Source organism: Drosophila yakuba, chromosome X, assembly GCF_016746365.2.
Source record: "Drosophila yakuba strain Tai18E2 chromosome X, Prin_Dyak_Tai18E2_2.1, whole genome shotgun sequence".
Classification (NCBI taxonomy): Eukaryota; Metazoa; Arthropoda; class Insecta; order Diptera; family Drosophilidae; genus Drosophila; species Drosophila yakuba.
In genome coordinates this window covers 1,932,076-1,956,426 of record NC_052526.2, presented here as the reverse complement: position 1 = coordinate 1,956,426, position 24,351 = coordinate 1,932,076, and the positions used below count along the sequence as shown (strand labels likewise).

Below are 24,351 nucleotides of genomic sequence, written 5' to 3'. Positions count from 1 at the left end.
TCTCAAGTAAATGTGCATAATTCATACTCGCAGTTATCCGTTTGCAGTTCGCATTAGTGGACAATCGGGTGAAGGACATGCCACGAGTGTCACAACTTGGCGATCCGAATCCATTTAAGTGGATTTCCTTAATAATAATACCATTTATTAAAGACAACTTCATAGCAAAGAAACAACTTTGCCTTAATAATGTGAAAGCAATTGTGGAATAATATATTTTATTTAATACAAAGAAATTAAATGACCATTGACCAATGAAATGAACCATTATGTGTAAGGATATACATACATATGTATGTATTTTCAATTAAGTTGTGTTATAATCTTATGAAAAATGGTGTAGCAATGAGGTGCCGAGTTTAGGCAGGGCCAACTACGATGGCGCTCAGAATTACTGATCACATTGTCCTTGGAACTAATTTCATCGAACAAACGGAGCTGTCAAATCCATGTGCCCCTGCCTAACTCGAAATATATTCAGTTTGCCACCAGAGCTTGTCTGGAGCACAACTCGTTTCGGAAATAAACAAATTTCAAAAGGCACCCAAAATTAAAAGTGAAGCAACGGGTAAGTCGAAAGTTTTGGCTCAATACATATGCTAGCAAAAAACTAAAAAGCTATCCTAAAAATGAAACGTTTTTTTTTTTTTTTTTTTTTTAAAGAAATTTATTGGTTAACTTGGGTGATGATACACACCCAGACGCACACATAAAAAGAGTCATACTGCCATGCAAGTTAAACAGATGAAAGCCCTATATACACATACATACATTTGAACGGACTGAGTGCAGTTGGTAAGCCCTAAGATACCTTTCCCTTTTATATATTATAAACTTATTTTGTCATCCAGCAGACACAGATATTAGCTGCTGCCCCGTCAAAATGAACACAATTGGAAACACCCAGACGCACACATACAAAGAGTCATACTGCCATGCAAGTTAAACAGATGAAAGCCCTATATACACATACATACATTTGAACGGACTGAGTGCAGTTGGTAAGCCCTAAGATACCTTTCCCTTTTATATATTATAAACTTATTTTGCCATCCAGAAGACACAGATATTAGCTGCTGCCCCGTCAAAATGAACACAATTGGAAACTAATGATGATCGTTCCGCATACCCTAGGTTTAGTTGACCGCCGCCTGGCCTTCTTTTTGGTCAGTTTATTCAACTGATAGTTATCCACATGCAATTGCATTAATAGGACTCCTTCCTCTACAGCTATAAGGGAATTCAAAGCGATGGTACCGGTCCCGCTGGACGAGAGGATTGCATCGCTTGAATTAGAACTGTAAATGCTGATGAACCACACATCCCATTGAATATTAACCTTTCGCTTGTCCTTGTCTTTAATAAACGCAATTCATCGAATACACATTAAAAAAGTTTTTTGATCTGCGAGGTTGTGACCTCACTTTAGGGGGGTCCTGGGGTCTAAGCCATCGGTAAACACGTCGAAGCAGATGAATAAACTTTAATAAACAACAAGCGCGGACCAATGCCCAAACTTATTTATAAAGAAATGGCGGGGAACTGCCGCAGTTCGCATTAGTGGACAATCGGGTGAAGGACATGCCACGAGTGTCGCAACTTGGCGATCCGAATCCATTTAAGTGGATTTCCTTAATAATAATACCATTTATTAAAGACAACTTCATAGCAAAGAAACAACTTTGCCTTAATAATGTGAAAGCAATTGTGGAATAATATATTTTATTTAATACAAAGAAAGTAAATGACCATTGACCAATGAAATGAACCATTATGTGTAAGGATATACATACATATGTATGTATTTTCAATTAAGTTGTGTTATAATCTTATGAAAAATGGTGTAGCAATGAGGTGCCGAGTTTAGGCAGGGCCAACTACGATGGCGCTCAGAATTACTGATCACATTGTCCTTGGAACTAATTTCATCGAACAAACGGAGCTGTCAAATCCATGTGCCCCTGCCTAACTCGAAATATATTCAGTTTGCCACCAGAGCTTGTCTGGAGCACAACTCGTTTCGGAAATAAACAAATTTCAAAAGGCACCCAAAATTAAAAGTGAAGCAACGGGTAAGTCGAAAGTTTTGGCTCAATACATATGCTAGCAAAAAACTAAAAAGCTATCCTAAAAATGAAACGTTTTTTTTTTTTTTTTTTTTTAAAGAAATTTATTGGTTAACTTGGGTGATGATACACACCCAGACGCACACATAAAAAGAGTCATACTGCCATGCAAGTTAAACAGATGAAAGCCCTATATACACATACATACATTTGAACGGACTGAGTGCAGTTGGTAAGCCCTAAGATACCTTTCCCTTTTATATATTATAAACTTATTTTGTCATCCAGCAGACACAGATATTAGCTGCTGCCCCGTCAAAATGAACACAATTGGAAACTAATGAAGATCGTTCCGCATACCCTAGGTTTAGTTGACCGCCGCCTGGCCTTCTTTTTGGTCAGTTTATTCAACTGATAGTTATCCACATGCAATTGCATTAATAGGACTCCTTCTTCTACAGCTATAAGGGAATTCAAAGCGATGGTACCGGTCCCGCTGGACGAGAGGATTGCATCGCTTGAATTAGAACTGTAAATGCTGATGAACCACACATCCCATTGAATATTAACCTTTCGCTTGTCCTTGTCTTTAATAAACGCAATTCATCGAATACACATTAAAAAAGTTTTTTGATCTGCGAGGTTGTGACCTCACTTTAGGGGGGTCCTGGGGTCTAAGCCATCGGTAAACACGTCGAAGCAGATGAATAAACTTTGGCAAACAACAAGCGCGGACCAATGCCCAAACTTATTTATAAAGAAATGATGGCGGGGAACTGCCATCAGTATTTCAAGCCGAAGCTTGAAATACTCTAGCTTACATCATAAGTCTTATAAATAAAGTGCAATTTGTTGGTTGACATTCTTGGATGCTAGACATTGAAATAAAAGAATTTTATAGACTTTAATAAACTCGACCTGAATCAATTGGTGTTTTTAGTCGTATATGTCTCTCATTTGCCAGCGTATGAAAACGGCGAAGAGGAGGCGTCTTAATGAAATTCTGTGCATATTCCAGCACACGCACACAAACACCACTCTTTTTTTTCATTTTTTTTCTGCATAACTGTAAGTTCGTCCTGTGCGATTGTCTTCCGTCTCCGTCTGTCTCGGATAGTTTTGCGGCGGAGGGAGTGAGTGGGGGCGTACGTGATGTTCATATTTTCATAGATTCAATAATTCATAAATTTTATGCGCTCACGCATACATTGATCTGCGCTGATTTCAGCATCCTTTCTGCGGAATGTCCATATCCTGGCTGTTATTGGAATTCCACTGTCTCGAAACTTTGCGCAAAACGAAAAGGATCTTCGGGCATCAGGCAGGATACCAGGATACTCATTTAATCCACAGGTTGAAAACTATGAGCACATGGATTTAACTGAAAATAAAAAAAAACAGGTGCAAATTAGTTGAAATTCTTACAGAAGATAAAAACGCCCTTCGGAACTATTGCATTTCTAGCAAAGGAAGCTTTTATACATTTTTGTCCAAAAATTATATGTATTTTGTCCATTAGTTAAATAAATATGGCCCAAATATGGCTTGTCATACCTCGTTAAGCTCGTAATTAAATTCCTAATTGAATGGCATTTCAGTTTGAAAATCTTAATTTTTTTCAATTTTTTGTAAATTTTGATGATGTTACTTCTTATCAAAAATGCGAAAATTGCTCGAAAAATTAATTTTTCAATTTTCGGTTAAACACGATTAGGTCATAAGCTGCACAAAAAAAAAAAATTTAATCGAAAAACAGTGATATTTTTGGTAATATCGCAGCATATATTGGCTTTAATATGGATGGTCACATCTCGCTGAGCTCATAATTCGAATACGATGTAACTGGAATGTGTAACGTAACTGAATACAAGTTGCAGATCGCTAAAAGCCGTCTCCAATGAGTGTGGCGATGAGTTGGCTAATAGTGTTGCCTACTTTTGCGGGGCAAGCGGGCGAGAAATTCTGGTCATGGAATTTCAGGACATGCGACGAGCTTGCGAAACACATACATATGTATGGACGTGCAACGACATCGTCGACACTTTCAGTTTTTTAACTCAATTTTCAATAAAAACAGTGCAGGAAACTTTTCCTCGCTGCCTCACGTTGTTGTTAACTTAATTTCGTTTGGCGCTGTTCAGTTGGCAGTTTCGCAGGCTAAAAGCATTTCATTGTTGTCCAACTCTTTTCTCATGCTGTTGTTTCTGCTGTTGTAATACGCACACAACCTACACACCACCCAACACAACACAAACACACTCACATACCGAAAAGGCATTTTACACGCACCGAGAGTTTCCATTTACAACGACTGTAAAAAAAAAACCCAATGGCCAAATGGAGTTATCGCCGATTGTGGATGTACGTATAGTACATGTCCTTTATATACATATAGCATTCCAAAGTTCTGACATCCTTGCTTCGATTGCTAATTAAATTGATCGATTGCGATCCGCCGGAAGAGCCGATTCGAAGAAAGATCCAAAGGACCACGACTCTGCCGTTGACTCCAATCCATTTCAGTTACCAACGAGCTAGGTAACCCAATATTTCCAAGAGCTTCCTTATCCGCTACCCATCGCTCATTATGGGCATATTTGTTTATGGTAACCCAGGGCGAACCAGTGCTTTTTCTTCTATCTTTTTTAATATGTGATATTTTGGAAAACTAAATGATGATAATAACTAATTATTAAAATTATAGATAATGTTAGGTAATGGCTCATATGTAAACAGAAAATGAAAACACCGTTTTGGTTCACCCTACTGGCACCACCACCTACCGATGCTATCGCAGTCATTTTTAGCCACTAATCACTCTTAAATAACAGGCCAGTGGCAGCGTCATAATAAAAATAATGATGCGACATAAAAACAAATTCCTGAGTACAATATGTGGCACTGTCTTTGTATTCCTTCCATTTGAGCTCCGATACTCCACCACTTCTCTCCACTCCTTCGATGTATTGTCATAAATCTTTCATTGATTGCAAACGAAGACATCGAGGAAGTAAAAGTGGGTGTTGCAAGACATACGATGTCTGTTCGATGGTGGTTGTTGGTTGAAGGGGACACACACCGTGTGGTGTGGCAAAATAGAAATTGTATAAAGCGGCCAAGCTGAAATAGATATAAATATTTTAGCCATCGTCGCCAAGGCAGCTGGCTGTTGCTCCAGTGCCTCCCCTTTTTCCGCCCGCCAATACACTTCCACGCGGCATGGCTGTTGTTTTCAAATAGCGATTGATCCTATTGTATGTATCAACTTAAAACCGTCCACTTAATGTTATAAGAGCATATCATGCTGTTTGGTCTTTAGAGTAAGTACAATTAATAAGATTTTGGTCCTATTATTGCTTATTATTCAATATGCATGCACTGAAGCACTGCACCCTTTATGTTTCAGAGCAAACTTAAAACCTATTGGTACAACTAGTGAAGGTGCCTGAAAGTGGACTTGAAAGCTCGTATACTGCTGCTAACTTTCTGAATTTGTAGTATTTATACATCTTTACGAATGCTTGTATATAGGGTCTCTTCCGATTCGTTATAAAATCCACGTATGTCATTGTTTGTCTGCGACTCTTCTTTTTGTGTGTTCGTTTATCTTGTTTATCGTGGATTTCATTATGCCTGTGGTTGCGTGTCTTTTGCTTTGCGGTGGCTTATGCCGCCATTCGATTTTGAAAATGTAAATCTCTTGTCGTCGTCGCTGTCGATGGTGCCTTCCTCCTTCTTGCCTGCTGCTTTCGGCTTTTCCGTGTTCCTGGCTTTTTCCTGATTCCTCTCCGATTTTGTCGCTTTTCCCAATTTTCCCTTGAAGTTGGTATGGTATGCTTATAGATGGCTAGATGGTAATGTCGGCGGCATCGTTTGTCAACATGTCGGCTGCGCTGATTGGTGATTTTGATCTGAATTATTAAGTTGCTTTTAATGCGTTTGCTTTCGGCTCCTTTTGCCTTGGCAACGGATTCAAGTGGCCTTTTCTTTGGCACACTTTTAAGCCTCGCAACTGGGGGAAGTCATTAGGCAATTGTCGAAAAATTTTCCTGCAATACTGACGACTTTGGTTTACATGGGTGCCATTGAAATTGCGAGTTAAAAATAAGCACATTTCATTCAAGGGGTCATCAAACTTGGGGTTTATGCTCACAACAATATGCTGGTCCAATAAACAATTTATTATTATTATTTTGACTAGAGTGTCCTATTATTTCAATAACAATTTTATAAATATATATAAATACATTTATCTAGCATAACAAATAGAAATAATGAATATTTATTGAGTTGAATCCGGCTTTCTGATCGGAGATGTTCGGACATGCTTAAAGAACGTTCGCGTGTAGTACTCCAAAACATTGCCAGCTGATGCTAATCCTTTTCGCTGCGGGACAAAATGAGCACATTTCTTTTTTTGCGGCGCCCAAGTCCAAAATCCTTTCACCGCCAGGACTTCATAAATATGCCAAAAAAGCAGACTCTATCAAAATGCCGGGGCAACCGCTTTGGTTTCAGTGTTTGCAAAGGAAGCAAAAGGGGCAGCAAGTTGAGCAGCTAGTAAGCAAGTAAATTGAGACACGACGGACACGTGAGTTTGATAGATTGAAGGATATGCGGGGAGCACTACACACACACGCTCACACATACACAATCATGTTTCCTGGAGCGCAGGAATCCTCGGCATCTGGCATCCTTGCTCGTGATTGTGCCTGTGTGCGTATTTCATTAACGTCGCCTTTGAAAATCCATTCATTTATCAAAAGCAAACTTCAAACACGCACAACTCGCGTTGTGTGTGTGCGTGCCAGGATGTGTTCGAGTGTTAGGGTGTGTGTGTGTGTGTGTGTGTGTGTTGGCAACAGATACTGCAACAATTTAGCAAGGAGCGTCGTAAAAACGAGACGGCCAAAGGGATCAATGAAGTATGCCTAAGAATCTGTCATTTATGACACATGACATACTTTATGAGGCCTGCCAGCGCTCAGTATCCTGAAACCAGGATTCTGGATGGGAATTTGGCCAAGGACCTCGACTTTTGGGGGCCAGGATAATAACAGCGGCGATAATAAAGATAAGCCAAACGAAACTTGGCCGAAATGCAATTGAAAGTTTTGCTCTTGGCAACTTGACGCCGTCGTCCCAGAACATAAAATCCGTGTCCTGCGGCTGTGCGTATTCTTGTATCGGCTTTTCATTCAGCCTTCCTCCTCCGTCGCCGCCCTCTCCCTCGCACCACCGGTTTCGCTCCATCCTAGGCCAAAGTCATGTATGTATTTGTAACTCTTGAAATCTGCTCGTAAATCTCATAGACTTTGCTTTATCGAAGCTTCTGCTCCTGCTCCTTGTGGCATGTAATCCTTTTTCCTTCTTTTTGCTGCCGGCTCGTAAAGCGCCTGGGAATTTATATTTATGGTTTGCCATGTGTACACCCACACACACACTTGGAAATATGACGCCCGCCCAGCCCCGCCCACTTTCTATTTGGCCAATTTAATGCGCTAATTTCGTGTAGAGATTCCCTTTCGGCATATGGAACATGAAATTATGTGCCTTTCAATTGGTTTTCAGTAATTGGGGTTAATTCTTCGATTGTTTTTTGAAAAGCTATCCAAAATTATACTACACTTGAAGGCTAGAAATTTGGACTGACGATTTATGCGATAAGTTTATCTAATTAATAAGTAAACATATTTAAATGCACCACTAGTAATTGGATTATTTAATTCAGTTTTAATTTTGCTTAATGCTGCACACATTTATAAATATATCAAACAACTACTCGTATTAGTCTTATACTTTTTGATTTTTCTGCCACATGTGTATGCTTATGTCAATTCATAAATATTAATCCCTTAATTACTATCCTCATATATGTGAGTTGCATGCATTTTCGCCATTAGCCTTTTTGTGTTTTATGGTTTCCCCAAACTTCGGCTCTTGGAAGCTCTCCTCTTTGATGGGCTCCAACTCCCTGAGAACCAGAAGGCCTGGCCAAAAAACTCTGGCTTCCAACTCCCAATTCAACATATCCCATTTACCAGCTTGAGCTCGATGCGCATTATGAATTAAGCTGAAGGCAGTGCGTCTTACACAATAATTGCCAACTACTGAAGCATTTAATATTTTGAGTGCATTTCCGCGTTACGCGTTGACCAAAATAAAAAAAAAAATGAAAAAAGGGGGAAAATGTTTTAAAACAGTGGCAGAGGAGAGGGGTCATAAGCTGGCGAAAGGATCTGAAGGTGGAGCCGGGGATTCCCCCGTATACGAATCGAATCGAATTGAATGGAATGGCATCCATTCGAATCGAATCGAAGCGGATGGAAATCGAAAGTCGAGGGCTGGAGATTTAGCCGCTGGCAAAGTAGAGAGAGAGAGGTCAGTTCTCACTCGGCCGATACGCCGTAAAGTTAATAAAGAACCCCTGGGGGCGATAAACAATTTGCGTTGGGTAAGATATATGTATGTACATACATACATATAGTATACAGTAGAGTGGGTGGAGGCTGGAAAACCCGAACACGGAGCGCTTAAGGCGGACCAACGGACTGCGAACTTGAAATTCTAATTGGCATTTTATGCCATTCCGGACGAGAGGGGCCGTGATTGAGGTCCTGTCCGTATTCGTGGCCAGGTCCTCGCTGCTGCCCGTCGAACAGGTGTGAAATCGCTGACGAATTCTCACGAATACGTTTAATCCGCTTTCGGATTTTTGCAGCTACGTCCGTGCCAAAGATCTGCCGGAAAATACAGTCAATACTGTTCAACAAAATACTGGTTAAACATAGTCCACTCAGTAAATCTACTATTATTTAATCAGAAAAATATCATACAAAATAATGTCAAAGTATTAATAGCTCTATCTATATTAGTGTAAAACCTAAAAATACAAAAAAAAAATCCATAATTTACTTTAATTGAATTTTAAACAATTTGTTTAGAGAAAATTTCATTACAAAAGTCGTAGTTTTGCGGCTTTGGCTGTGAAGTAAAACATTGAGCCACCACCATTTAGTTAGATCCATTGAAGTCGCACTGTACAGTGGAGCGACCTCGGCCGCTTTGCATTTTGCGGGCGATATCATGTTGGATTAAAAAGAGCGCTTCTCCGCCTCCATTCTTCGCGTCCTTCATCCGGCTGCCCTGGAAATTAATTTCGTGCACATGTCCTGCAGCCTTTTTGCGGCAACTTTGTTTGGCGCACACACAATGAGCGCAGCGTATCGCTTCGTATATCGTGTCACCCGGTTTACCTGTCCAGTCCAGTCCCCCCTTAATCCACCATCCCAGCCAAGGACCAAAAAAGATGCAAAAGGAACAAAAAAGGAGACGAAGGATACGAATTGTCCACAGCCTCACGTGCTGACCGCAAATGTTAAAGCGGCGTGACTTTATTCGATTATATATGAGGCTCGGAGTTTTTGGCCCCCCCAGGCGGATTGGTTACGTAAAAACATTAGACCCGGATCCGTTTAGCATAACACCATTGTTGCACCGAAATGAAATTGAAACCCGCTGTCATTTGACCGGCACAATTGTTTTGCGCTGACCGCGGCAAGTCCGCGTTGCACAGAGAAAAGAAAATTTTAGTCTGCAGTGTGTAATGGCAAAGACATTTTTTTTACATACGTTTAAATAAATAAATATTATTTATAAATAATATAATAATATATTATATATATAAATAATAATTTTACATATAAATAAATACTTTGCTTCATTAATATTAGTTAGTATTAATATAATTATATATTATGATTCATATAGTATATGTCCGTTGTATGTTATTTTGTTACTGATTTGCTCGAATTTTGACTTAGTACTTGATTTTGCATGTGATTTACTTCTCAGTGCCAAACGCGAAACGCCAATCGAATGAGCAACCATTCGTGGAGTGCTAACAGATATCGAGTTGATGAACAAGTTTGGGGCAAGTCCTGTAGATTAATTTGCTCTTTGGGCAAGGGTTTATCGCCCATCACTCCCTTAAGGGGTAACTCGCTTTCCTTCTGTTTTTTTTCTTTTTTTTTTGTGCGTCGGTGTCCAATTTTTGTTGTTTGACAACTCGTTGGTTGGCCGTCATACGAGCGCATAATCGTAAAAAGTCTGAAAAATTGTCCATAAATGGCGATTAAATCTTTAGTTTCCGCCTTGGCGCACGCGGTAGTCACTCTGAAAAATGCACATACAACCCTTGATGAGGGTTGTCCTCGTATATTCGGTTATACGGATTTTTGGGTATTTGGATATTTCGTTACGCGCTTTCGTTGACTGTTGACAGACGTGTGACAGGCGCGATCGTGCAACTTGATAATTTAATAACTCGCCCGGCGAAACGGATTAGAAATGCCCCTTGCGAGGACAATGACCGGAAGGATTGGTGGTGAACAGTGCTGGGAAAAAGGGGGCAAGGTATATTTTAGATGGGATTAAAGGAGGTACTCGAAAATGGCCATAGGTACTAGGTACATAGTAGGTGTCTAAGGTATAAAAAGTTATAGAGAGTAACTTGAGCTCAATTGCATTTACAAGTACTTTTGGTCGAGAATAAATTGTTAATAATACTAGTTTTTACACTTGGTAATACCATGAAGCTTAAATCTATTTTTACCGAAGAACACATTATAATGCAGCAACTGTAGTTTATGGATCCTGTTTCAAGTGGTGCTACAGATGCATATCTAGCTATGGGATATCACCAGTCCTGTTTTGCCTGGGGGTTGCAAATTTGCAGATACGAGGATGCCCCTGCCTTAGAAACTAACTATCCGGGATAACGGTGAGACATCGATGGGCTCTCCTTTTTCAGTTGTACGGTGCTGTTTTTGGTACTGTTGTTATTGTTGTTGTTGGTGTCACCGCAGCGTATCCTTCGTATGTATGTGAGTGTGTGCGGCGTGTATGTGATTGATGACAACTCGAATAAGCGATGATTGATGCTTATTTTACACTTTTCGCTACAACACACGGCGACACATGTTTGTTTGGGTGCGGTAAGGTGGTATTGGTGTCCTTGTCGATGTGCGTTTCCATTGGTGTGTGTGCGTGTGTTCCTGGCAGCTCGGACTAACTGCAGCGGCGGCTGGTGCAACAGCAGAGGTCACAAAAATAGGAAAGGTCATTATTTAAACACAAACGTTAGCTTACAAGTGGATAATATTATGTTCAATGTAAACAATTATGTTAAATTAAATTATGTCAGGGACGTGAATGGCATTTTACCTGAATTATAGATTTGGCTCAATAATAATTATTACAATTATTATCCGTATAGAGTTCCGAGTAATTGGCTGTGTAATTTTTACATTAAAAACTCCTGATCCTATCGTTCTAACCCAGTCTGTGCGCCATGGGATTATTACGAGCACACGTTCCGGCGTCTCCAGACGCCGCCGAGCCGCAATCATCAATGTCACCATCTCTCCGTGCCACCAAGCCGAATCCGGAGTTCTGAATCCTGAATCCTGCACCAACCTCATCATCCCTGCCCTTCGAAAACTGCGAGGTGGGTGCGAATCGATGTCAGTGTATTAGTAATTGTTTGATTTCACCCGCCTCCGGGAGTCACCGACCATGTGTGTGTGCTCCTTCTTGTGGTTTGCTTATTGCTGTTCGGTAATACATCATCGACTGGCTGACACCCAGCCCACCAACCACCGCCCACTCCTCAGCGATACCCACGTTCATATCCCATCAGGATGTCTGGCCAGAATCTGGTCGAAAGCGATGCCTTTTTGCATACTTACATTCATACAGTTGCGGTCTAGATAATAGCACAAATAATTTGGGGAGATTTATGTTACTTGTGCTATGTTACAAGCTAGCAAAAGGCCTTTCGAAACTACAAATTATGCACAAATCTTAAGCTGTTAAAATGCAATTTCAATACACTTGCGAAGCATGTGTATATATTTCTGATCAGCAATATTTTCAAATAGAAAGATCATTGTTTTTAAGTCTTATTTAAAGTAGAATTCATATTTAGTGCTGTTCTATTGACCGCTAATGTAGCAACTGTGGGAGCTTTTAAGAAATGTAATTTAAAACGCCACACAATGTCGAATTCGAAATCCTAGCCACTTGGGCCATCTTGTAATTGTTAATTAGAGCTGACAACGAACAGAGTCGACCGGAGGGTTCGTCATAAATTGTGCGAAATGTATAATTCGCTTGCCAGGGCAATTGATTAACTCCTGTTCGATTCAAATTGACAGACAAAACAGTGGAAATGTCAAACTTGCCTTCACAACACATTTCTGTAGTTGTTCTGTGTTATTCACTTGAATTGATGTTCCACTTACACTTACTTGTTGTTCAATGACATTGAGATATTTGGCTGATATCAGTCAATGCATTGGCAAGTTTTGTAATTCACAGTTTAACTTTGATCAATGATGACATGCAAAAGTGTACAATTACGTTGGAAACTTCTTTACCTTTACGTTTTGAACAAAAATAAAATGACACTTAATTGTTTGAGTAAAACGTGTTCACATTTAATTAGACAAAAATAATAAAATAAATAAAATGACAGTTAATTGTTTGAGTAAAACGTGTTCACATTTAATTAGACTTACAATTTTTAAACTAAACTTATGGCAAAAATAGCCACTGGTAAAAAAACTTTAATGATTTAATTTCATTTTTTGTTTGGCACTTTAAATGCGCACTTGATCACTTCGTTCTAAAACTTGTTCCTTTCTTCTCGTTGCGAATTTACAAAGAAAATTTTGGGTGGTGCTGTACTGGGTCTTTTTTTCGTTCCACCAAACCCTTGGATAGCAGGCAATATCTGTGGGAATTTCAGTGATAATTAATAAAAATTTAATAATTTAAAATTGACTCACCTTTCGTGTCTGTCGCCGAAAACGATGTCTATGAACTTGAGCTAGTTTTCCGGTGGATAAAAGCGATCGCTTTCGGCGCTGCCACGCCTAGAAATAAAGAAAATTTAGATTTATTTTACCATTAAATGGTTTCCTATTTGTATGGTAACTCACCTGCATATTTACATCGTATCGAATCCACTGATCCAATTGCGATTTCCTGGCCAACAATTGGTGGCACAGCCATCGGATTCCCCGCTGCAGGTCTTCCGCCTCGTCCATGTGACAGATGAGCAGTGGACATCCGCAGGATTTGGCCAGCTCTTCCAAACCGAACGCATATTCCACGTCGTACAGCTGGACGCCAACCCGATGACGTGAAGCCACCAGTAGCACTGGTTTACCAGCCAGCTGAGTGCCCAGTAGGCAATCGGTTAGCAGTGCGAATGTGCCCTCCATTTTAATTGGATCCGCAGCCAGATCAAAGCAATATATTAGGGCATGCGAGGTGGCATAATAGTGCTTCCACAGGCGCTGCATCTCCGCATTGCCACCGACTTCGGTGAGCTGGAGCTCTGCTGGTGGCTCCACTGCTGACATCTGATAGCAACGCACTCCATTTGTGGCCTCCTGGTCATCCAGGGCACGTGGCACTCGGCTCAAGCGGTGTCCCAGCTCCGTTTTGCCACTGCCCGAGGGTCCAAGGATCAGCACCTGGAAGTCCTCAATCGGAGGCAAACTATTTCGACAACAACTGATGGCTTGGTAACAACAGCAGTCGCGCAGCTTGGCGCACAGTAAACCCATCTAGCACGTGGCCATTTTTGTGAATATTTCTTTCAAAATTTGCTTGCTTTTCACTGCAACTCTTTTTGTGATTTGATGGAAATACTTGTTTATTTACCTGCCACCGGTGGACAGCTGACTGCGTCAGGTAGTCGTCACGGGCAACGCCAGAAAGTCCAATGTTTTGGCCAGTATACCTAGGCCAGTTGCCAAGTCAACCAATTCGACGAGGGATGGCATTTCCACGTAAGTGGCTGCCAGTTCACTTTTTATTCGGGGGGTAGGGTAGTCCAAATTTGGGCCATTGCCTGTGAAATACCTATAATGGATATTTAAAATATATATTAGTAAAGTTCTGAAATAAATTATATGGCAGCTAACCTATAAAAACATCATTTAATAAAACCTGAATGCCAAACAATTCTGTTATTAGAAAACTTTCTATTTCGTACTTATGTGCTTACAATGTATGTATTTTAAATGTATTTTAAAAGCGATTTTTATTTAGAAATGTTATTAGCATTTGCTAAACTTCTGTAAAAGTAAAAATGTTACTTTTAAAGTCAGCAACTACTGTAAAAGTAAAAATGTTACTTTTAAATTCAGCAACTTCTGTAAAACTAAAAATGTTACTTTTAAAGTCCGCTTGAGCGTTTTTTTCTAGATTATATATGTATATTTTTGAAGTTCGAATGAAAAGCTATATGCCCATTGTCGCCGCTAGCTGGCGCCAGTTGTCCCAAAAGTAATATTGGGATTTTTCTCTCTGCTTCGGTACTTTTGCATTTCCCATTTTGCCAATTTTCCCAATAAAGGGGAATTTTAAAATTACCTGTTTTGTGTCACCCCCAGACTTGCCGCTGATTTTAAACACCAACTGTTTGTTTGTACAAACAAAACTTGGCTAGTTATTGATTCGATTGCATTTCCTGATTACCAACGAGCTGAACAAGTGGCCTTTTGCTTTGATAATGGCCAAACAGCCATTGCCCGATGTTTGTGAATGTATAATCTCTGCACACACATAATGTATCTTTGATGAAGCTGCGGTGTTTGTGGCTTTGTGGCTTTCAATGGGCCATAAACCAGAAAGGAGTCCTTGATAAATTCGCGCTAATCGCTCTCCATGTGGCCGTATGTGTAGCCATGTTTGCCCCACCCAAGTCCAAAGTCCACAGTCCTTTGTGCCATTCCAATGCATTATGATGTGAATGGAGTCTGGGCGCATGGTCCATGGCCCATTCGCCTTCATCTTTTTGGCCAACAAATTGGAAAGTAAGCAAGCTAAACGTTCACCGAACTTTGGGGGGAAGAAAAGTCGTCTGTAGCCTTAAGGCAGTCGCCAGCAATCCTTTTGTCCAGATCCTGATTCTGTTCCATGACACAAGGAGTGGAAAATAGAGGCACCGCTTACGTTAGATGTTTTAATTTCTCTATTGCTTTTTAAAGAAAAGTATTGGGATTTCCTTTTTTAACTAAGCTCAAGCTTGTAATAATTAAAAATTGTTGCCGAAACCCATTGTATTCTATTTGGAATAATAATAGTAATATTTTGTAAATGTTTTTATTTTAACGAATAATTTGTTCTGAACTTTCTGAAAATGTGCTTTCAAAATTTGATTTCAACTGTGAGTGTTATATAAATATTTGTTTTGCTAATTGGATATTTGCTTATATGGACTTTCCTGGATTAAACCGTGCTCCATATTTATTTGAGTGCACCCGTGCCTCATCTAAATATCCAGTTTCTGGGCTTATGGCCAAGCCGACGATGACTGACATTAGTTTTGCATGCCTTCACCATCGTCTGCGACCATTTTAATATGCGCATTAATGCGGCTCAAAGCGGTGCGAAAAGTGACAACCCGGTAGCTTCGTTCTGCGTTTTGTTAGGTGAGTGGGCGGATGGATGGCCAGGTGGCAGGATGCGGGGCGGCAGGACACGGGTGCATATGCAAATACGCGGCTGCTGGAGCGGCAGTTGATTGCTTGCTGCACGGCACCCTCACAAATTACAGTCGACTAGCGAGTGGCAATCCACAGATTGCTCAGAATGCTCCACGATTCGCAGTTTCAATGCAGCTTTATTAAGGATAATGTTCGCACATTTTAAAATTCGATACCACTATTACTGCATTCTATTACTGGTGTAGCCGCAGTACTTTTAGCCGTGATTTCCAGTGATTGGCATTCACAAATCCGTTTCACGCGGTTCGCAGCGCGGACTATCGCTTGAACAGCCCTCGCATGTGTGGCTTTTGCCAAGCTTAAGTCAAATATTTGCACGTGGCTGACGCCGAAGGCCCTGCTTCACCTCTTCAGCGCCACTCCACGCCATTACAACCCCCAGCTAAATGAAGCGGCTCGTCGCAATCGCTCCTCGACGCACGCTAGCCACGCTAGCTCACACTCAACTGGTACCGCAGAACCAGGAACATAACCAGGAACAGCACCAGGAACAGCACCAGGAACACAACCAGAACCAGGACCAGGATCTGGCTTCATTCGATTATTCCTGCGCCGCAGCGTCATTTCGTTCGTTTTCCGGTTGCCTTGGCTCTGGGTCATTGTGTTCTTGTGTCCTTCGTCTATCGTTCTTATCCCAATCCGCTTTGACTATTCCTATGCCACATGGCGACGTCATATTTCCTTGTGCTTGTGTGGACGAGCGTTCTTCTCTTCTATTCTCGTTTTGTTTTTTTTTTGTTTTTGTTACGGCTCTCGCAGATTTCGCAGCTTTTCCGACTTTTCCGGCCAGTCGCACTTGTCGAGTCGTTCACCGTGGCAAAAGTTTAGCCAGCGGAGCAGCAGCTTGCCTCGGATTTCATTTCCGGCATGTTGCGGTTACGTTAAGTAACGGAGATTGCATCGCTAATGATGCAATTGTGTTTGGCGGAAATGAAAGCGGTTTCGTGTGACGACTTGACGCGCTTAGCCAGCTCGAACACCTCATCGCCGTCGCCGTCGTCGTCATCATCATCTTTTGTCCAGTCCTCCCATAGATGCTATCCTCTATGCAAAGCCAATGAAGTCGAAGGATAACCGAATGAAAAACTATGTGCCAAACGGAAGTGGTTGTCAAGTAAAAAATTAAAAAAAAAAAAACCAATAAAAAATAAAACCAAAAAATGAAATCAAGCCGCTCTCGGCGCTTCTCGAACAACCTGCCTTAATGAGCACTCCATAATTGTTTAATTGGATAAGAAATAGAGTCACGGATGCTTGACACACTTTGCCAGTCTGTCTGCGCAACATAAAAAGGAAGAAAAAAAAATTCGAAAATGAAAATTGAGAGTGGGAATGGGAATGGAAATGGGCTGTCAAATGATGGCAACGAATCGGAGCAGCCACTGACCTACTGGCCTATTGATTTTCCTACAATTTTCTACGACCTGAAGCAGACGACACACCTCTCGAACACTTTCCCTCAGAGATTCGGAACCAGATATTCTCATCCAGGCTGAATGCTGAGCCAATTTCACAACTAGCGGGGAGCATGAGGTGAGTTGGCAACGCATTTCTCAATGGGAATACAACATTTTACCCAAGGATTTTTACAGTAGGGAGAGGGGACAAACCGGTCCAAATGGGTCTGTGGAATGCAACAATAGGTGAGTGTATCCCTCGCATGGAGCGATTGTTGGTTTTTGAACAGAACATTGGGTTTATTTTTTCTTCCAGAAGCCCGAGAAGCATCCAGATGGCACGCTGCACGCCGCGGGGTGCCGATTTGGTTAGCACTCCGGAGCATCTTCGTCCTGGATTTCGTGGACGGGCACGTCGGTACAATCCAAGCGATTTCGGATTGACTGGCAATGAGGAATGGCGCCATCCACGCATGTTTAGGGACATGACCTGTGAGTATTTGGTATCCCAAGTGTGATTCGTTTCTGAAATATATTTCTCAATTAATATCAAATTGGTTTTCCTCTATTTTATTTTATTCAGATGAAACCGATGCTGCGGCCATGGAAACCTTTCGCCAAGCACAACCACGTCGTCAAGCGTATGAAACGGCTCTTAATCTGAGCAATCTGCCCGAGGAGTGCCTGGCGGATATGTCGGCGCCTGGTTTTGATCTTAGCCTGCCATCGCAGATGTCCGATTTGCGAGGAGAGTTTCTGGCCGATGTTTCGGCTCCGGATATGTGCGAAGTCTCCCAAAGCCATGTGGATGATGTGTATGGTGAGATTCTGGATCGCTTTAGGAGTATTCGTGAACGCATTAATCGTTCCAATCAACACCGCCGATCGGATGACTGCGCAATGCAACAACATGTATGTATTTAATGAATACCAATTCATTTATAGGGACTAATTGATTGAATCCACAGAAAACGCATCGCAGAATATACACCCATCGCGACCCAAGTGGCCATGTAACCAGTCACGTGGATGAGACGACCATTTCGAATACACCCTCACTGGATTGCACACCGGCTGGTGAGGGCGGTAAGCCTGGACGTCATCTTAATTTCTCCTCGCCAAACGAATCTGAAAACCTAATGGATGAGACAATGCCCTCGTATCATGATCCCACGATGCCGAATGAATGTTTGGAGGTCATGTCCTCGCAGGACATTCTGGAGAACGAGACCATGCCATCGTTTGCCAATAGTTCTGTACTATCGCGAAGACAGCCAACAATGCCTAGCGAATGCCTCGAGGATGTGAGCCAGCCCACGTTCGAGAGGAGTAGATCACGTAGAAGGAGTAGACAGAGTTCCAGAAGGCAATTGTCGATGCCTTCGCAGAACCTTTGGGACATATCGGCGCCATCTTTTGGCGACACCACCAGGGATCGAACTACCAACGAGTGCCTGGAGGACATATCAATGCCCGCCTTTGAAGAGGTTTCCAATGTATCCAGAAGCAGAAGTCCCCGGCGGAGGCAGAGGTCTAGGGGTGCGCGTAATATAAGTGATACCTCGGCCCCAACTTTAGTCAGCTCCGGACGAGGGCAAACCACAAATGAATGCCTGGATGACATGACCATGCCATCGTTTGGAAGATCATCAAGCGCGTCACCGAACCGAAGCCGTCGTCAAACGCAAAGATCGATGTCAAAGCCAAACATCAACGATATATCTGAACCCACATATACCAGTATCTTGAGGAAACCAATGACTAACGAATGCCTAGATGAAATTACGATGCCATCTTTTGGCCCAATATCGCAGGCTTCCAGGGGAAACATGTCTCGAGGACAAACAATGCCCAGCGAATGTCTGGAGGACATGACAATGCCATCTTTTGGTGGCCTTTCAAGAGGGAGAAGTTCCGACCGACATCAGATATCCATGCCATCGAGGATGACAAACGAGTGCTTGGATGATATGACCATGCCATCGTTTGGTGGAGTTTCAGGATCCTCCAGAAGGCAGTTAACGCTTCCCAACGAATGCCTGAATGATGTGAGTGCGCCATCCTTTGCGAAGAGCAGTTCACGAGGATCAAGCCGCCGGCAGAGAACCAATATCGACGATATATCGGCCCCTTCGTTTGCACACTCAACCAGATATGGAGATGCAAACGAATGCCTGGAAGATGTGTCAATGCCATCGTACGGAGGAGTATCAGGAACATCGAAAATAAAACGATCAAGGCGCCAGCAGTTAACAATGCCATCGCAAAATATTGGAGATATATCTGCACCATCATTCGCAAGTTCGGGTCGTGGTCATACGACCAATGAGTGCTTGGAGGACGTATCGATGCCATCTTTTCGAGAAGTGTCTACCAAATCCAGGAGCAGAAGTTCAAAGCGCCAACAAAGATCCGCAAAATCGTCAAGTCCTTTCGATGCCCCACGTACATCACATGGTTCGATGACCAACGAGTGTTTGGATGATGTGACCATGCCTTCAATATCTGGAGTATCTGCTGCGTCCAGAAGACAAATGACCCTGCCAAGTGAGTGCTTGGACGACGTTAGTGCCCCATCCTTTGGACGAAGCGTCTCCCGAGGTTCCAGCAGAAGGCGAGGCACACTGTCATCCCCAAATCCATGTGCTAGTTCCACCAGATGTCCACCGACAAATGAGTGCTTGGACGACATAACTATGCCTTCGTTTGGTGCTGTTTCGATGGGCCCCGAACAGAGACAGTTGACCATGCCTAGTGAGTGCTTGGAGGACATGAGTGCACCGTCCCTTGCAGGTATTTCTGGTCCATCTAGAAGACAAACTACTGGCCTACCCAGCGAGTGCCTTGACGACATGAGCATGCCGAACTTTGGCAATATTTCTGGAATATCGCGAAGAACTGAATGTGAGCCTGCATTTGGAAGAAGTAGATCGGTTGGTAGGAGTGTTCGAAGTAAACGCAACCTAAGTAAACCTCATTCCTCCATTGAATGTCTCGAAGATGTGACAATGCCATCATTTGGTGGTATTTCATATTCTACTAGGAGAAAGAGTACTGCACGACGTCAGACATCCATGCCACCTATTACCGACTTATCTGCCATGAGGACTAATGAATGTTTGGAAGATGTTACTATGCCTTCTATTGGAGATGTATCGGGCAGATCCACAGCAAGTAGTCCGCGGCAAAGAATACCAACTCCGAGAAGAGGGCAGTTCACAAGCGAGTGTTTGGATGATCAAACAATGCCATCGTTTGGAGGTATTTCACAATCTACAGGTCGAAGGACTCCCAGCCGACATACGAAGAATATCACTGGCTCAAGTCCAGAATTTAATACCAATGAATGTATTGAGAATATATCAATGCCTTCGTATGTTAACAATACGAGAGCATCCTGGGTAAATACCTTTCCGTCTATGCAAAGGTCAAGACAAGGAGCAATGACTAACGAATGCTTGGATGAGGTTGCCATGGCATCCTTTGGTACTTTAAGTCGACATACAGCTACAAATGAATGTCTCGAGGACATTTCAATGCCTTCATATCGGGATAATACCGGATCGCTGAGGCATAGATGTCCAACACCAATTCAGAGCACCAGAGAAGAATGTTTGGATGATATGACTATGCCATCTTTTGGTAGTACAATGCCAACTTTCGCAGAAACTACACGGTCGTCTAGAGGTAAAAGTCCTAGGCCAATGCAGAGCCTAAGGCAAAGAACGTTAACCCATGAATGCTTGGATGATATGACTATGCCATCATTTGGAAGATCCTACGGAGGACCTGTTACTAATGAATGTCTTGAGGATGTTACGATGCCTTCATTTGGTGAAACTACAGGATTTTATAGACGACGTAGTCATATGCCACTTGAAAGCACAAGACGAGGAGCGTCGATGATGCAAAGATCCAGACAAGGAGCGATAACTAACGAGCGGCTGGACGACATGACCATGCCTTCCTTTGGTAGTTCAGCACGTGGACACGCTACTAGTGAATGCCTTGAAGATATTTCAATGCCTTCATATGGAACGAATTCAGGAATGTCTAGACGAAGGTGCCACACGCCATCGCAAAGATCGAATCAGAATGCGACCACAGAATGCTTGGATGACATGACCATGCCATCGTTTGGTGATCCAAGTCATGGAACTGGATTTACTGATTGTCCTGAGGCCTTTAGATCGTTTCCAGGTAGGAGCCCCAACCAAATGCAAATAATTCAAGGACTGATGACCAACGAAAACTTGGATAATATTACGATGCCATCGTTTGGTACTTTTGGTCCGAGTCGAGCTTCAAATGAATGCCTTGAGGACATTTCAATGCCATCATTTGTAAGAAATACAAACTCAATGCCAGGAAGTAGCACCACGCCAAGGCAGCGGTCCCGAAACGAAATGACGACTAACGAATGTTTAGATGACATGACCATGCCATCGTATGGAGAAGTATTTGGTACACCCAGAAGGCAAATGACTTTACCAAGTGAGTGCTTAAACGACGTAAGTCAGCCGTCCTTCGTAAGAAGTACTGCTGAGGGAACCAGTCGAAGACATGGCAACTTGACGTCCCATAGTACAGTTTCGCGAGGTAGAAGCCCGAGGCAAAATAAAAGGTCGGTGACAAATGAGTGCCTGGAGGATATGACAATGCCAACGTTTGGCGACATCTCTGGGTCATCGCGACGTGGTGTCCAGAACAGCCATCGCCTGGAGGACATCAGTATGCCCTCGGGTTTCTTAAATCGAACCCAGCACAGTGAATGCGTTGAGGATAAGGTGAGCGGAACGCGCGGAGGGCCTAGGACCAACGAATGCCTCGAGGATGTGAGTGCACCCAGTTTTGCTCCAAGCTCTCGAATGACCTCAAGACATATGCCCGAGATGACAAACGAGTGCTTGGAGGATGTTTCTATGCCGCTAAATGAATCCTTAGCTATTAACGATTCTAAATCAATAGCGCGACGTCCTCCCGACATTTCGTATCCCTCGGAATTGTTGGCCAACGAGAGTGCTCCATCGTATCATTCACGGCAGGATAAATCGGATATGCTGGCTGATTGCCCTTCCACATCTCCGCAGAAAAACGCCAGAAGTCGAGCTTGGGATAATTGCAGTGGTGGTCGCTTGGAGGATGAGTCAATGCCCACATTTGAGGACGTATCCTATCAACCGAGGCGCCATCAGTTGACCATGCCCAGCGAGAATTTGGAAGATCAGACTCAGCCTAACTTCTTTAACTCCACGACCTTGCCTAGTTCTACTAGAACCGAGAAGCACCATGCAACAAAGTCCCCTCGACAGGAGCAGATAAGCAGCAGCAAACAGCTCGCCGATGAGAGTGCTCCATCTATACTGAAGGATACCACGAAGGGACCATCGGAAGTGGTGAAAGAAGTAACGGTTCAGAGCTCGACCACTTCAGTGACCAGGGTTTTCCAGAATACGGCCGATACTTCGAATAACTCCGGGCATCCCATGATAGAAGACCTTTCAATGCCACAGTTTGAGTCCACCGGTGCCAGCTCTCATCAGAATACCTCCCAGCATGGCTTTCAATCCATGGATAACTATAGACCATTCGATCAATTGATTTATAGCCAGAATTCGGTGGGTAATCAAACTCAGCCCGAGACTCCTCAACCAGTGAGGTCTTCGAATCGCAGTCGAAGTGCGCGGAGAACACCAAGCACCCCAAACACACCGAGCACTCCGAATAATCGAGGAGCGACTTCTCCCAGTTCTAGTACCGCAACTCCAGAACAACCATGCGATATGATCAGCACAAATTACCCATACGGAAAACCCTATTGCTATAACCGAAAGCCTTGCTAGATGGGTAATAGTTTATGAATATTTTTATGTAAATTGGTTTTAATACGGCCTGGTGATATATTTTATACTTTTTATTTTGAGGGAAGGAAACAAAAAATAACTGCAAACGAAAACGTTAATATTTAATTTACATATTCCATGATTGACTAGTTAGGGGAATTAATATAATTCTGATAATTCATCGAGCCACAGAGTTAAATACTGTGTTAATTATAGTTCATTAACTATAATTGTGGGTTCACAAGTTAAAACATTAGGGAAAAAAACAAAAAAAAAAAAGTATTTTTGAGTTAAAATTTCAAAAGTTCAACAACTTACACCATATTGCAATAATTTTCGTATTAATAATCATGCAAGGTTTATTGCAGCAAAAAGAATCTGGTATGCGCATATAAATCTACAAAATTGTTAACAAATAGCTTCAGGAATCGAAGAGGAAGCTTTCACCGGAAGCGCGTTCATTGCTGGCTTTTGTCAGCCGTTTGGCTCATTTCCTTTGTTGCTATTGTTGGTGTGGTTGTACTTTTGCTGTTTTTGTTATCGGTTCTATGCTCTATAGGGTAAGTAAGGAGTATCTCTATCTGTATCGGTATCTCTGCCTGTATCTGTATCTGTGCCTGTAGCAGACACTCAGACGAGCGTGTCGAGCGATGCGAGATGTTTAAAAACAATTTATTTTTAGCAAGTGAAGCGCCACAAGCGAAACAACCTGTCGACCCACTGTATACCCACCCATAAAAGCCCTGCACAGAGAGAAATCAACAGAAAATGTTGGAATGTTTAAAAACAATTTTAGGAAAATATTTAAGAGCGAAGTGCATTGGGGTCATTTAACACATTTATTAAACCACCGGATTTTGTTTAAATTATAATTGTCATGTGTTGCAAATATAATTCTGGTTTCTCGTATTAATATGCTATATTTCATATTTTCTTTTGCGATATGTTTATGCCAGTGTACTTTGCATCGGTGCGTCCTCACCTCGTTCACTTCCCTTCAGTTCCGCTCTTGTGACTGCGACGTTGATTTCGGTTTGAAAAATCGGCGAGGTCGACGAGGTCGGTTAGGAAGGTGCCAGAGGTATGCAAAACAAGAGCTGCAGATGCTTCAGATTGGTTTTCCAATTACTCAACATTTCAATGCAAATAACGCCGGGGTGCAAAACGGGATGGCAAGTGGGGGCGGGGTGTATAGAACGAGTGAGTCAGGAGAAAGATGGCGACGTATTGGTTAACGCCGCAGTGGGTAACCCGTTGCAGAATTGAATTGGCAAACGCACACACATTCATATAGCCGTCCCTATAGCCATCCCTATATAGCCATCCTTATCGCCAGCCCCATCAACATTCACATTCACATCGAAATCCCCCGTTTGTGAGCGGCGGTTGAGATTGTGGATGAGATGCGAAATGTGTGGGGGCGGTGACCCAGCACACATCTGGGGCTAAATATATCTTTCGA

The 24,351-nt window shown here is 42.4% G+C and overlaps 2 protein-coding genes and 1 long non-coding RNA gene across 8 annotated transcripts; 2 read left to right on the top strand and 1 right to left on the bottom strand.

The window, feature by feature from the left end:
• The first annotated feature begins 450 nt into the window (after positions 1-450).
• LOC26536412 lies at positions 451-2,691 on the top strand. Of its 5 annotated transcripts, none has more exons than XR_005561368.1 (8): positions 451-568; positions 664-795; positions 855-1,001; positions 1,058-1,166; positions 1,231-2,072; positions 2,167-2,298; positions 2,355-2,463; positions 2,528-2,691. It is a non-coding gene; the product is annotated as an uncharacterized LOC26536412 (long non-coding RNA). The 5 variants fall into 5 exon arrangements; XR_005561365.2 differs by having other exon boundaries at positions 452-568; positions 852-1,001; positions 1,061-1,166; XR_005561367.2 differs by having other exon boundaries at positions 452-568; positions 852-1,001; positions 2,358-2,463.
• A 9,922-nt stretch (positions 2,692-12,613) lies between these two features.
• LOC6523974 (ADP-ribosylation factor-related protein 1) lies at positions 12,614-13,981 on the bottom strand. Its single transcript, XM_039373990.2, has 3 exons — positions 13,070-13,981; positions 12,917-13,003; positions 12,614-12,861 (listed from the first exon to the last, which is right to left on the bottom strand). Exons 1-3 carry the CDS (start codon positions 13,700-13,702, stop codon positions 12,754-12,756), a joined length of 828 nt encoding a protein of 275 aa, XP_039229924.1. The 5' UTR covers positions 13,703-13,981; the 3' UTR covers positions 12,614-12,753.
• Positions 13,982-17,015: 3,034 nt separating this feature from the next.
• Positions 17,016-22,949, top strand: LOC6523973. 2 transcript variants are annotated; one of them, XM_039373700.2, is made up of 5 exons: positions 17,016-17,182; positions 17,242-17,292; positions 17,363-17,538; positions 17,630-17,958; positions 18,015-22,949. In XM_039373700.2, exons 1-5 carry the CDS (start codon positions 17,178-17,180, stop codon positions 22,887-22,889), a joined length of 5,436 nt encoding a protein of 1,811 aa, XP_039229634.1. In that variant the 5' UTR covers positions 17,016-17,177; the 3' UTR covers positions 22,890-22,949. The 2 variants fall into 2 exon arrangements, with proteins under 2 accessions (XP_039229634.1, XP_039229638.1); XM_039373704.2 differs by having other exon boundaries at positions 17,231-17,292.
• The last annotated feature ends 1,402 nt before the right edge of the window (positions 22,950-24,351 follow it).

Coding starts and splice junctions, on each gene's coding strand:
- LOC6523974 (XM_039373990.2), bottom strand. CDS start 13,702: ATGGGTTTACTGTGCGCCAAGCTGCGCGACTGCTGTTGTTACCAAGCC. Junction 13,004..13,069: donor GATACGATGTAAATATGCAG/GTGAGTTACCAT, acceptor CTTTATTTCTAG/GCGTGGCAGCGCCGAAAGCG. Junction 12,862..12,916: donor TTCGGCGACAGACACGAAAG/GTGAGTCAATTT, acceptor AAATTCCCACAG/ATATTGCCTGCTATCCAAGG.
- LOC6523973 (XM_039373700.2), top strand. Junction 17,539..17,629: donor CATGTTTAGGGACATGACCT/GTGAGTATTTGG, acceptor TATTTTATTCAG/ATGAAACCGATGCTGCGGCC. Junction 17,959..18,014: donor ACTGCGCAATGCAACAACAT/GTATGTATTTAA, acceptor TTGAATCCACAG/AAAACGCATCGCAGAATATA.